Below are 15377 nucleotides of genomic sequence, written 5' to 3'. Positions count from 1 at the left end.
CTAGAAAGTACTCCTTTTGGGACCCTTTCTCAAATATTTTCTTCATTTGAGATCAGTTAAGCCACCATAAGGCCCCAAACAATTAACTGTTTGCTTGCCCACATCCTCTTTACAGTGCCGAGCAATACATTCAAAATTTGTGCCAACTGTAAAACCTTTCAGATTAAAAAAAAAATTACACAAAAAAAGTGAAACAGAAGATTTTCTCCTACAAGGACAAAATACCTTCGAAAATGATTACAAGTCCACTCGCAAGCAGAAAAATAATAAACAACATAATCCACATGTGCAGAGTATTTGATATATGTGTATATGCAACGTGTCTGACCTTACTGACCATTCCACTTGAAGAGGCCCTGTGGGCAAGCAAACAATTAATTTTTTGTGGCCTAAAGCATTGATTGAGTAATGGGTCAACTTTTTTCTAGAAAAATTTAGATCCATCAATTTATCTGGATCCAGCAATGAGTTAGCAGGATGTTGCTGTGGGTCTAGAAAATAATGCTTATCCAAAGGTGGGAAGAAATTCTATTTCTACTGCAAGCAGCTGCCAACTGCTGGATCCAATAAACAGGAGCAACTGTCAATATGTCTTCTAAGAATGACAGAAAAATCACCAAGGACATTATTCTGAGTAATCGCAGTACCACTATGGACCACAATGGCCTCATCCCAATGGCATAGTTCAATAACCTCATTTAAACAATCACAGAGCAAAATTTGACCTCAAGTTGCAAGGTATGAGTTTTTGTACCCAAATGTTCAGAGGTCATTCAATGAATATACAAATGTATTGGGGTTAAAGAACTGTGCCCTGATTAGATGAGCATGTTGTGGATCCTACTGTACCATTATTGTTATATACAGACTTGTAACGCTAAATATAACATCCATCTCCTGTTTCTGGACCTGTCCCTTTGATGGATATAATTTGGTTGATGAAGGGAAATATGGAAAGCTTAAACCTGTTATAGTCAATTACTGTACACATAAAGTAATTGACTACAAGGACAGTGGACAAAACGGGATTGATTGAAATAACATGCCTTGATACAGGTACATGCAAATACATACACACCCCAACACATGTGTATGCAACCCACAGAGGAGAAAGAAACAGACAGCGTACAACCAGTCAATGTCACTGTGTGTTGTATGATGTGAGTTCTCGCATATTCATGAGGGCAGATTGTTCGATCGTGCCGTGTCTAACGATCACGCCAGCGCTGTGTGCCTACGCGGTAGAGCGTCGCGTGCTTTCCAGATTACGTGAAAATACACGGTAATTGCGTAGTAGTCTCACCTGTCGCATTTCATGGAACAACGGCGGCCCTCATTATCGGGTGATGCTGAGACTTTGACTGATTGCATGCGGTCTGTTTCTTTCTCGTCTGTGATGCAACCCCACACACTCCTACATGTTCCTGCTATCAAACATAACATTGTGTAAAAACCTACACACCTAGCCAAACTACAGCCAACCATGGACCTTTTATAGCTGTCTGTGGATACAAGTGTTGAATGCATTTTTACGCCTACAGTAAACCATTGCAGCTATTAAAAAAACGCAAGGACAGTCCCCATTGCCGATATATCCTCATAGTTAAGAATAAGATGTGTGTCCTCTTTTGACACCGTAAACAAATGCACAAACATCCAATCACACACTCACTGACCACACCCCTACAAACAAACACATAAGAGTAAAACCATAGCTGAGCTACTCATGTATTCCTCAGATCCTCAACTTTACTAGTATAATATCTATTGGTAAATGTTTTGAGTGATTGGTACGTACCAGGTACTTCAAACAATTGCATGTACCCCTGTATATGGGTTCACTACAAGTGCTTTTAGCGAAGTACGGTCTGTGGTGACAGGGTAAAATGCAACAGATACAGCTTCAAACCATGAGCATTCACTCAAATAAAGGGCTGCGGTTCACACAAGTTATTTAAAGATGCTGCATCAATTGACATGTCAACATCACTGACTGACACTAGGCTAAAAGCGCACCTGTACATGGCATCAGCTACATCTACAGAAAGACTACATGTATACACCAGCATAATATGCAATCAGGAAAGTTGAGAGAGTTGCAATACAATATCCATGTTTCAGTCCTCTTGTATAGACTACAGAATGATAATAAACCTTGCAATGACGTTTTCTTGTTCTTATCATTCATGACAATAAATGACAGCATTATCACATCTCTTTTCAAGGATTACGTCCTTGTTCAAACCAAATATGGCTAGACATAGATAACTAATCAAGAGTGAAACTACATAAAGCCAAAATATTAAAAAAAGTTCCCATAGTGAAAATGGGGTATTATTTCAATCTTAAATCAACAATGTGCAATGTGTCAAACTAAAATTTCCCAAAATGATATCTCTTTAAAAAAACATTAAAAGATGTTATTAAAACATCAGTTATTTGACGACCAACCTTTTTTTTCCAAACCAAGTGAGGCCAAACATTCACTTTTTTTGGCATAATGATGATATCACCAATAAAAGTTTGCTGATGAGAATAAGACATATCACCCTTTGTACTATTGGATTGTCTCATGCCAAATCTTATGCCAAATGGTGTGCATGGTGTAAAGAATAAATTTGTTATTAAAGAGGTATTTTGTGATTTTAGCACCATCTTTTATGGTATGGTTCATAGATATCCTCTAAAAGACTTATTTTTAAAATGTCATTTGATTTATACATTGAATTTGCACGTTGTGCATAATTACATGTATTAAAGGGCCCCACACACCTGTGTGTTGTAATTTCTGTCAGTCAACAAAATACAAATTGGATGATATCTTTGTCTAATTACCAAATCTGCAAGAAATTTGAAGCACCCAAACATACATTTGTAGTCTTTGGTTTCTGATGGTATGCACTATGCAGACTTGGAAGAGCACAAAGGGTGACGCTCAGGTGTCAGGGTATACGAGGTATTGTTGGTCGAAGCAGCCAAAAAAAAAAATCGATTTTCATTATCTGAATCAATATATTATTGAAAAATAACACTTTGGTGTTTTGCAAAAGTTCATTCTACAAATCATATACTTTGAAAACTTACTTAATTTATTGTTGTTAATGAGTTACATGTACGTTTTACAAAAGTGTTGTTGTTTCAGCCCTCTTTACAACATAACTCAAGAACCGCAGGACCGACAAAAGTATATCTGTGATATTTGAATTCTTGCTAATGGTCACTACCATTCGCAAGATGCTGTGAACTACTTTTTTTTCTGCTGCTTCGACCAACAATACATCGTATACCCTTAATAGTATACTTAAACATGAAAAAAACCTTCAAAGTGTAATGCTAGCATTTTGCATCAACAAGTTTATAAAATTGCGCTCAATTTTCTTCATGTCTTCAGCCCAATTTGCCTTCAAAATTTAGCCACAACATAACCGTATTCATCTCTGTAAGTGTAGTGTACTATAATACTACAGATCATTCATCATGCCGATAACAAGCCGAGTTGGCAGGGACTTTTATGGATTTGGTTGTGGAAGTGATAGAAATGACAACCGACTAATAACTTCCTCTGTTAAATGCTCTCTTGGGATTCACCATATAGGCTGACTACTGAGTAGTCTGTATTACAGACCATGTGCCTACATGTATGGGTGTACACACACTTATAGAAACCATGAGAGTCTTTGAAAAGACTAGCTGCTTGCGTACCCTGCTGGACGATTGCAATGAAATGTACAGGAATGCCCAGATTTGTCACTTTAATACAGATATAGGCCTACTGTGTACTTATAATTGGTTTGAATGCATACAAAGTAGTTAATCCTTAGATCTGAGCCCAGCTTTAAAATGCTTATTCTTTTCACACTCTTTGAAGTATTCAATTTTTGAAGCAAATGTTATAACAAAAAACTAGAGCATTATCATCATGATTATTGTCAGAAGAGTCTGTCCCAATATCTCTTTTCAGATAATATAAATAACATTTTAATGTTGATCTCAAAATGTACTTTCTTTCTCAATCAACATTATCCTATCTGTATCCCTTTGTTTTTGTTTTTTCAAACAGGGTGTGTATTTACTTTAACTTTTAATTTTAACTTTTTTCCATAAATTTTGTTTTATGGTACTCTACTTACACATTTTGTAAGATAAGTTTGACGAAATATCATTTTGGCATGTATCATATTTGTCATTAATTTCCTTATAGACTTCCTGCTGACCTCAAGTGATATTATATATTTATTTGGGTTGTAGCTTACATAATTTCAGACTAATAACAATTAACATGCATCAGAAAAGCATTTAATTCTATCACAGAACAATATACCTACAGTACAGGTTTGAGGGCATGTAAGACCTGGCCAATAATTTTCATGAAATGTGGTTTTATTTTCCCATTTGGTATTTCTGACTCTACATTGTGTAATGATGTCAAAATAAGGACAAATCTAAACATGTCAGTCACGCACTTCACAAAATCGGTGAATGTGCCTTTAATTTGTTAGCTATTAATCTAGAAATAAAAGATGACAAAAAAGCAGCAACCTAAACTCTCTCCATGCAGGTGTTGACTGCAGACGACTTTTTTCAATTTCAAGTTCAATTTTTTTTTAATTCAAAATTTCAGAATTGTAAATTTTCATTACCATATTTGGAATCGGCATGAAAAATGCATTTAAATGATTACAAACAAGCCCAGCATTGGTTCAGTGGTTCTTAAGATAGTTCTTGGCATTTGAAGAAAATATCTCAAAACTTTGACTTTTTATGTTGAAGGCTATGGCTAGCATGCAGAACATTAAGTAAATGTTATAATGCCAAGGAATATCAGTCATCATGTTATTATTTCGTTAAGTCATAGTCTTAAAATGAAACCACAATGTGTCTAAAATACACTCTGGAACCAAGCCAAATAGACATTACACATTATTGTCAGTATTCATATTCTATATAAAGGAACTTCCTGCCCTAAGTGTGCAACGAGTGGCCAGAAAGCCTGCGGGTCGGCTAGTTAACCTCGTCAAACTATAGACAGGCCTGGATGTACGTAGTAGGCTAGTTCATTGCTTAAAATACATTCAGAAATGATCCCAATATAGCAAAGTTCAATGCTATTAATAAAGGTTAGAGGCTTAGGGCTTAAAATCTATTCTTAAGTGGTCAACAAGACTATGCATAACTACATTTGTATATGCCACACAGGCACAATCAAGGTACAAATTGTAAATTATCAAGTTTATTTACCATATTGAATTGTCACACATAGAGGCTATGGGTAAACTGTCTATATCCATTCTTTAGTGGTAAAGACTATGCATAACCATAGGCCACATAGGCACATTCAAGGGACAAATAAGTGTATTCACCATATTGAATTGTCACACATAGAGGCTTAGCATAAAACTGTCTATATCCATTATTTAGTGGTCAACAAGACTATGCATAACCATAGGCCACATAGGCACATTTAAGGGACAATCAAGTGTATTCACCATATTGAATTGTCACACATAGAGGCTATGGGTAAACTGTCTATATCCATTATTTAGTGGTCAACAAGACTATGCATAACCATAGGCCACATAGGCACATTTAAGGGACAATCAAGTGTATTCACCATATTGAATTGTCACACATAGAGGCTTAGCATAAAACTGTCTATATCCATTATTTAGTGGTCAACAAGACTATGCATAACCATAGGCCACATAGGCACATTTAAGGGACAATCAAGTGTATTCACCATATTGAATTGTCACACATAGAGGCTTAGCATAAAACTGTCTATATCCATTATTTAGTGGTCAACAAGACTATGCATAACCATAGGCCACATAGGCACATTTAAGGGACAATCAAGTGTATTCACCATATTGAATTGTCACACATAGAGGCTATGGGTAAACTGCCTATATCCAATCTTTAGTGGTCAATAAGACTATGCATAACCATAGGCCACATAGACACATTCAAGGGACAATCAAGTTTATACACCATATTGAACTGTCACACATAAGGACCCAAATAGTGTAGTGTGCCTCCATAGTGTACCTCCAGCATCAGTTTTGCATGGAAGAATCACACAATATTTGGCAGCTACAAGGCTAATGATTTCAAACTATTGTGTATTTCAGTGGTTTTCAAAATAATGTGTTATGAACATGCTGTAGTTTCATGCATTGATGTATAAATATGATGTATAACACAAAGAACAAACATAAATACATCAATGATTCACCCGAGCAATAAGACATGTCAGCCACATGCAAGTTTGACTAATCTATCATATTTAAATTTTAAAATCCCAGATTTTATCACAAATAACAGCAGCTAAAGGCATTGATTTTTGCGGAGTATGTTAGTTCATTTAAAGACATTACAATCCTAAACTTGAAATTTAAAAAAATTAGGTCATCCTCCTCAGCAAATACTTTAATTTTCAGTGGTTTTCAAAATAATGTGTTATGAATATGACAATATTGCTTTATATAAGCCTATCCCTAAGATAATATTTTAAATATTCCAAAACCAATTATTTTTTCAGAGTTCACTTAGAAAACTAAGTTAATAGTTCATAGAGCATATCAATATCAGGTGGTCAGAGATAGATGACACAAAATAACCACAAAAAATCCCACCATCAAAAACAATAGCAATCAATTTACAGACGTCATTAGCGGTGCTAGTACAAATGACTGGACCCGTATCAACCTTGATATCACATCCTTCCCATTAACACCAAGTAATCATCAAAACAAAACTATATACCACTTTTTGACAAACTGCATTACTTCCCATTGGAAGTTATTCATACACCAGTGGGACACCCCATTTTGTCAGAATTTAACCTTGAAATGGTAAAACTGATTCTTTTTAAACACATCATAGTTGTCATTTGAATTCTTCTCATACAGTCTGCAGTACCTGAAGACAATTCACTTTGAGGCTACTGGTGGGAAGTGACGATGCTATGATTTAACATACTGTTTTGATGTGTCTGACCCACAAACCATGCATGATTAATGTATTTCTATTATAGACCAAGCTTGGAACACAGACCTCAGATTATGCATTATCTGAGAAAACAGGTACAAATAATCACACTCTCACACCTGCTAATCATTCTAATTGGTTCCTAAAAAAATTCCTGTTCATTTCTAAATAATCATTCTAATTGGTTCCTAAAAACACTCCTGTTCATTTCTATATCAGTTGATACAAGGTTCATTTTATTAACCCTAACACCAGTAAACACCACAAATACCATTAGGAAAACCACTGTGCATGCATGAATCCCACATGATGCCATTTTGACGCAATAACCCTAAGTGCTAAATGATGACGGAATCGCTGGCTGGGCCAGTGAAACCCCTGTGGTTACTGGTCGGTGATCGTGTGCTTAGCACACGAGGGGTCTTAGGTTCGAATTACAGGGGGTACCAAGTGAATTCTTTGATCATCTTCTCTCCCTTTACGTTCTTTAACTTGCAATAACAAAAAGCAATGTTCAGTGTTAGCGATAATCAGTTCCTCAAAATCCAGTTTCTTTCATTAGTTCCCCAAGACCCCAGGTGATTTGAAATTAGTTCCAGAGAATTCTTTTACAGATCAATTTGAACCAAAGACCAGTAGTCTACAAACCAAGCTATATCCAAAAACTGTCATTTATGCATGAAATAATCTACTTCCCCCGATTTGAATGACAAGTATAATGGCAAGCATTGAGGTAATGCGGTCTGTACACCCAAACTTTGCACAACAAGCTGAAATAAGCATAATGTGGTTTCCTCACCATTAGATAGCAGCTTACAAACACCTATCACAGCTTAATAACCTAAATGTACACATCCTTAATTATTTCAAAGAAATATAATTAATAGCACAGGAGGCCTAGCATTAGGAGTGGTCTTCCTGGCTAACATTGAAACAAACAAAAATTCTGTATACAACCACTTATTTACAACTTCCAGTGTAGCGGTATCAGGTCTTTGTTTTGCTTCTGTTATATTGCATGATACTGATATCAATCAACTCTTTCCTATTTTAATTTTCTTTCATTTCACAAACAACTTCAATGGTCGGGCCATAAGAAAATGTATTACAGAAATAAGTGACTTGCCTTGTGTAGGCATGCTTTTTGTTATTTCAATTGCCATAAAACTTGATCCACTTTTATCATGCCAAATGATAATATTTTGAGCATTTTGAATTATAAAAGTCTCCAGTATTATATAAGTATGTCTTTTAGAATTATCCTCTTTGAACTTTTACCTCCTCTTTTTAGAATGATCTTCTTTTAACTGCTATTTTTTCTTTCTTGTTCCAGAGTAACTGCAAAATACCTTCTAGTGTTTTAAGTTAGGATTAGGGTTAGAAGTAAGAGTTCTGTTACTTAGAGCTAGTATTAAGATGTGGAGCTACCTTTAATAAAGAGTTGTCCTGTGGTTTTTTTTTTTATCTCATATTTCAAAGTTGAATTTCTATCTCCTCTTTTTAGAATGATCTTCTCTAAACTTTTATCTTCTCTTTCTTGTTCCGGAGTAACTACAGAACACCTATAGTTTTGAGTCATGATTAAGGTTAGAGGTAATGGTTCTGTTACTTGAGTTAAAATTAGTTGTGGCCCTACCCTTGATCAAAGTTGTCCTGTAGTTTTTATATTTCATTTTCAAAGTTGGAACCTCTAGCTCAAGTGGATCAAATCTTGACATTTTGTATTAACATCTATGGGCAGGAAAAACCTGTGTATTTTTGGCCCCTGAACATGTTTAAAGCAAAACCTCCTATGTAACCTATAAAAGGTTTTGCTTAAACAGGTTCAGTGGCCAAAAACAAATAGGAGGTTTTTTCTGCCCATAGACGTAGTTTAACTTACACCAACAGGATGAGTCTGTAAATAATGTACTGCTGTAGCTCTATGTCTCTTGGGCAGATACCATATAGGTTTACTGTGTAATATCCTAGTCATAGGTGTCAACTCCAACTTCCTCTCTGGTATTGTCACTGCAACCTTGGTATTCCAGCTTCTTGGAGACACTGGCCATTCTGCTGAGGAAGAGGAGGATGGAGTTGGACTGGGGACTGGTGGTGATGTCAATGGACTGTTTGGTAATGCCCTGGGTTGGCTACTTGGTACTTTCTGTAAGTTGGGTGGTAGAGACTGTGAAATAAAATAAACAAAACAAAACAAAAACAGATGAGAAACTACAACAGAAATTCAGGCACTAGGATATTTGCCAAAAAAAAAGTTTGACTAATGTATACTTCAAAATCCAACCAATGGTTGACAGACAGCAGCCTGGCAGAAACACAGATTGGCCTTGGTTACTATTGTTTGGAACAATAGAACATGGTGTAGTGCACTGGCGGTTGGGTTTTGAAGCCATCTTACCTGCGATTTGAACTTAGGATAGAATGTGTTTATATTTGGGTTTAATACCACCATGAGGTGGGTTTTTTCTAGACTATAATACTAGATACATTGTATAGTAACATACAGTTTATCCTCACTTCCAAACACTGTACAGAACATACAGACAAGGCATGTTCGGTATCCAATAGGTACATAAAATGGTGGCATCGTGTGTTGAATACCATCATTTGGCACAATGTCTATATTATGCTAATTTATGGAAATGTATATATTTTTTATGGAATAAAGCTAAATATTCATCCATTGTATCTAGTCTGTAAGACATAAATATCTAAATGAAATAAAAGTTAATGTTTGATCCTGATGACTATCCTAAGAATAAACCAAAGTGACATAAAAAATGTATGACTAAAAAAGTGAACCAATCAATAGATTGTACAAAAATGCACGTACTGGAAAAAATGTTCTAAAACAATGGGGATTTTTCAACAAAAGGTGAACAGACTTGCTGATGTAAGGAAACGAGATATTAGACCTGTTATCGACACATGATTTCTAATTCAACACTGTGTCGGGGAAAAAATTACGACAATCGACATGTGTCGAAACTCGTACCGGTAATGAGAAAAAAATGCTGAAAAAGTCGATAGATAAGCTTAAAATCACACCAATATTAATTACGATCACCGACTTCCGGTGTAAACACACTTTCTGGTTCGTTCTACTTCGGGTTCGGGTCAACTTCGGGGAATTTTGTATACTGTTGTACGGTAAGCTTATTTGGACAAAATAGCATGGAAATTTCATTTTTTTTCTTTTTTGATGAGTGTCATAAAGTGTCGAAAAAGGATAATTTCTTTTGAAATGTCGGATTTAGGGCCAAATCAACGATAATACGACACATACGACAATCGATAACAGGTCTACGAGATATCATCACCCACATCCATTTCTATGTGTAATTTTATCCAAAACCCCTCTGTGTATATATATGGACCATATTCTGAACCCCTCTGTGTATATATATGGACCATATTCTGAACCCCTCTGTGTATGGACCATATTCTGGACTTGTGAAGATACTATTTCCTTAGGAATTTCATATTTACATTATAATGCCAGCACACTTTTAATCATTGCTGTACGTGAAACATTTCTGACTAAGCCCAAAGCCATGAAGCTTTCCTATTCCAAGTACCGTATTCATTCCAATAAGCGCCCATGCCCCAATAAGCACCCACCCTGGGTATTTTCAATTTGCTAAAGGGTACCATTAATGTTGAAGTGACAGATAGGCATCGATACAGTGAAATAGCTGCAGGACTACAAGTCCTGTCCTGCATCAGAAAAGCTACTAGAACATCTCAGGACCCTTTTATAACCTACGTCAATTTGTCTCTAATAAACGACCCTTATGAAAAAATTAGGTAAACCAGGTAAAAAATAAGCGCCCACGGAAAATGACTTTGATAAGCGCCCTTGGAATGAATACAGTAATAACATAATTATTATCTCTTCATGTATCAATGTTACTGATTATTTATAGCTTTTTGCAATGGATCACCTTAATCTTTTGTTGGTGTTACTATATCATATCCCTACATTTGATATTCTCAGTTTTAAAAGAAGGAAAAAAATATGAAATTCCACCTAATCCCAATGGAGTAACAAATTTGTAAATTGTTTATATTATGGTCTATTTGAGTATATTTGTGTTTAGTTCTATAGGGTATGTCATACTTTAAAGAATGACCAATTTTATGTAATTAATGACCTGTCATCTAATTTAGAGAATTAATGATGTTGTCTGTAATTTTATATATATATAACACCATCAATGCTTTAGAAAGTCAGAAGGTTTCTCATAAAACTGCCAGCAGAAAAACATACGTTTTCATTTGGTCTTGAAAAATGAACTCTGAATTAGCTGATTAATTAACAAACCTGATGAACCTCAATGACCTGGCATGTTTAGCGAATATTATATACACTCTATTGCAAGGTCATAAAATCTGTTTAAACATTTTTACTGTTCAAATTATGCACCAATTGTTACCATCTGTGTCTTCTGAATGTATCCCTGTGATTAAAATAGTAAACTGCTTTTAAATAGTTCATTACAAAATATAATTATAAACATTTTATTTCAAAGACTTGGATACATTAAAAAAAACAATTGAAACAAGTACGAGTCATACACTGATATCTAAGGTCTGCTAATTCTAGACATTCATATGGCAAGGTAGACTTCAATCTACAAGCTTGAACTTATTTCACAAAAACACATAAATGGACATCACTTTTTCCATAATACAGTTAAACTGATTTCCAAAAGTCAGTCTACCTGGAAAAACTGATCAACCTAATATATCCCGAAAATTAGTTTGTTTATGTACACTGTATTCTTCTTTCAATATATCCCACACAGGGTTTTCAAGATACATTCCAACTGGCCCTTTCTCCAAAATAGCTAAATCTATGCAAGATCATAATTTTGAACAAAATGATGTTCAGTTTACAGTTTTCCATATGGCTTTTATTTCAAACAAATTGCTCTCCAACACAAATGAACATTGTAGAAATGCCTAGCTGAAACCAAAGCAGTTCAGAGCTAACCCCTGTAACTGTAGACAATTATCCTACCGCCTGAACATGTTCACTTTTTAGCACCGCATTAACTTAACTCAATTCCGTTTCTCGTAAAATTTCCAAAGTTGTTGCTTAACATTAAGTTTTATTGATAATAAGCTTACCTTGGAGGATGTGAAAAGCGATTTTAAATATCCCATTGTATAATCATATATCCTAGTATATATCCAGAGAACAAATGTGATGGTTCAAGACGGAGCACTTCAATAAGTACTTGTGTGTATCTATCTAGGGTGTGTGTTGGCGTTACATAAGCCCCAAGCTTCTACCAATAAGCTACACTCTCATATTTTTACTTATTTCATTTTCACATCCCTTTTCATTCTACATTGTAATTTAAACTTAAAACAACATTCATTTAATGTACAGATTTTAGTTTCTAATTAGAGCTGTCACATTTCTAGGAATTTAATTTAAACAATTAGGAATATGCAAAATAGAGCAAATGATTACAAAGTGAAAATATGCACACCTTAAAAACAATTCAATTTAAAGAGTCTATTTAGGCATTTTGCTAGCCTATTGGAGAAGCCCGATAATCGAGTTAAGGAAGTAGACTTAATTCATTGCAGGTATTTCAGGATTGGTAAGCAGTGATAGCCAGAACAAAAGACTGGCACCGACAAAGCGCTGTAACCAATTTAAACCTATCAACCATCAGTAAGGTAAAAAGATGTATGTTACAATAAAATTTCCAACAGTCTTGCCTTTTGAAGTTGCTTTCTTGGATACTTGCACTAGGATCCACAACATGCTCCTCTATCAGGGGCACAGTTCTTAAACCCCAAAACATTTGTACATTCATTGAATGACCTTTGAAAATTTGGATACAAAAACTCATACTCTGCAACTTGAGGTCAAATTTTGCACTATGATTGTGTAATTGAGGTTAATGGACTATGCCATTGGGATGAGGCTATTGTGGTCCATACATGGATATTTCTTGTGGTTCCCTGAAGTGTTTCCTTCAATTTACAATGAACTTACAGAGAGAGAAAATAAGGTAAATAGCATATGTTCACAAAACAAAATAATGCAACACTCTTGCTGTCCTCTTTTCAAAACTAATTTTAAGGACTCTGGTATGAACGTTTGAACATGAGAGCACATCAGACATATCAAATTGCATTCTGAATACAAAGATTGTCTTTCTGATACCACTGAAAAGAGAGCAAGGTATACCAACTTGATGTGGGGAAACAAAATACAGACTAGACAGTATGCAAAGGGGACAAAAAAAACCCAACAAAAGTAGGCATAGTCTGTATTTTGTTTCCCCACTATCAAGTTGGTATACCTTGCTCTCTTTCTTTTCAGTTGTTCGTATATTCAAGGTATCCTCTTGTATCATTTATTGATCCTGGGTGTGTTTTGTGTCCTCGTCCGTTGGATTCACCATTACCCACTTTTTTCTGATATCAAATAATTTTGATTTTTTGAAATTTGCAATATAATGCACATTTTATGGCAAATGATTAAAAATTATTTGTTTGTTTTATATTTAACAGTCCTCGAAGTAAATTTGAAGAATCTAATGATATGTACTTCAAGTGTATGTAGCTGGGCGGAAAAGCCGACGATCATTTGAAAATTTTGACCTTCTAATCTCATCACATCTTTGTATATGATGTAGAGCAGGTTCAATGTTCAACAAGTTGTTTACAAACTAAGGATATAAATAACATACTGGTAATAGTTTAAGAATTTCTCTACTTCATTTCCTCATTGTAATGTTTTCACACGCAGGTCACCAAGTGTAGCATGCATTGTCTATATATATTTTAATTTTTATATTTCTATATGTTAATTTTTAAGATATGTGTATATGTAATATAAAATGTTTTTCAAGTGTGAGTGCAATAAAAGTTTCAACTACATGTTTTTGCTTTGCATTTTAGTATAAAAATCCCAAATGTGCAAAATATTGTATTATTTAATTCTTGTTTTTGGCTAGAATGTCAAAGCTTTACCATTTTTACTTTTAATTATTATTGTTTATTGTTGTTGTTTTGGCTGTTAATTATAGCATAACATTAGGGTGTAACTTGACTTCTATTTGAGTCAACATCATTACTACAACACAGGTGTACATCTCATAAACAATGTCATAATTAATTACAAATTGACATCAAAAAAGAAACATTTTAGGACACCTTGTTTTGTTTACAAACATTCACACACATATTATAATGAATAGGGGCACAATCAGGCAGGGGCACAATCAGGGGGGCAGGAAGGGCTTTTTCAATTATCTGCTCTTTCTTTTCTCACACCTGGACAAAATTCTCAATGCCTGGAACAAAAAGCACATCGACTGGAAAGATTTTGAAAATTAATCCAAAATATCAAAATTGATATAGATCTCTATGTGGATAACTTTGTGAGCTGGCGGTTTGACACCTTAGCCTCAAATGTATGAAATTAATGATTTTAAAGTTGCAATGCATATTACATGGGGAGTGTTGTACCACAACATTGAATATAAATAAAGCCTTTATATATTTTAGATCATCAATTCACAAGTGAAGTTTCAACTTGCAGCTAACAAACTCATGCACAAATCATTACCTAATTAATAGTTGGAATGAATTGTTAACACATACCCAAAAGTAATTAACCCCCTTTATTATGAGATAATAACTCAAAATCTATGCATCAAATTTTAAAACTGAAATAGCAAAAACAAACCCATTTATGTTTTGCAAATTTTGATGCCTCATTTGCCTTAATAGCCCAAAATTTGTTGCCATGATTACCTTTTGAATGGAAAGATCCCTATTCAAAACTGCGTCCAACTGCGAGTGTGTGCATGCCATTTTATATCAATACACTGTGTTATGAGTCTTATTTTTTTCACCTTATATAAGCCGAACAAACTTCAGACCGAGCAACACCTTTTTGGTATGATACCCAAATAGTGTGATGCCTAAATGGTTTGTAACACTGGTACTAACCACTGGATGAAATGTAAGCTAAAGCAACATCATCAGCATTCATCTTAGTTTGAATAACTTGCCTTACACATCACACAACAGGTGTATTGTCCACACTTCCACTTAAGTGAGCACTTTTTCACGGTCAATTACAATAGCCTTCAGAAACAGTGTATTTTGAGGACATTACTAAGCTTACAGACCTGGACACCAGCTTACACACCTGGATATATCCAAATTGTGGTCATCATTAATGAAAGGCCGGCTTATTGCATATTTAGATTCCAATTATAAATACCACTATCTGAGGTACTTCAGTAAATTTCTTGTTCTTTTCTTAGTCATGAAACATATTCCTAATTATCTTTTAAGGACATACATGTATCATATCGTTCACACCTCAGCATTTTCACGTCTAGCTAATTTGT

General features: G+C 34.8%; 1 protein-coding gene across 1 annotated transcript in view; it reads right to left on the bottom strand.

The window, feature by feature from the left end:
• The window catches only part of LOC140153213 (uncharacterized), a 76152-nt gene that overhangs the window by 32767 nt on the left and 28008 nt on the right, over positions 1-15377 (bottom strand). The window contains exon 6 of the mRNA XM_072175898.1: positions 8870-9154. Coding sequence (XP_072031999.1) covers positions 8870-9154 — 285 coding nt within the window. The remainder of the gene's footprint in view (positions 1-8869; positions 9155-15377) is intronic.

This window comes from Amphiura filiformis, chromosome 5, assembly GCF_039555335.1.
Source record: "Amphiura filiformis chromosome 5, Afil_fr2py, whole genome shotgun sequence".
Taxonomy (NCBI): Eukaryota; Metazoa; Echinodermata; class Ophiuroidea; order Amphilepidida; family Amphiuridae; genus Amphiura; species Amphiura filiformis.
This window is presented reverse-complemented; position numbering and strand designations above follow the sequence as displayed.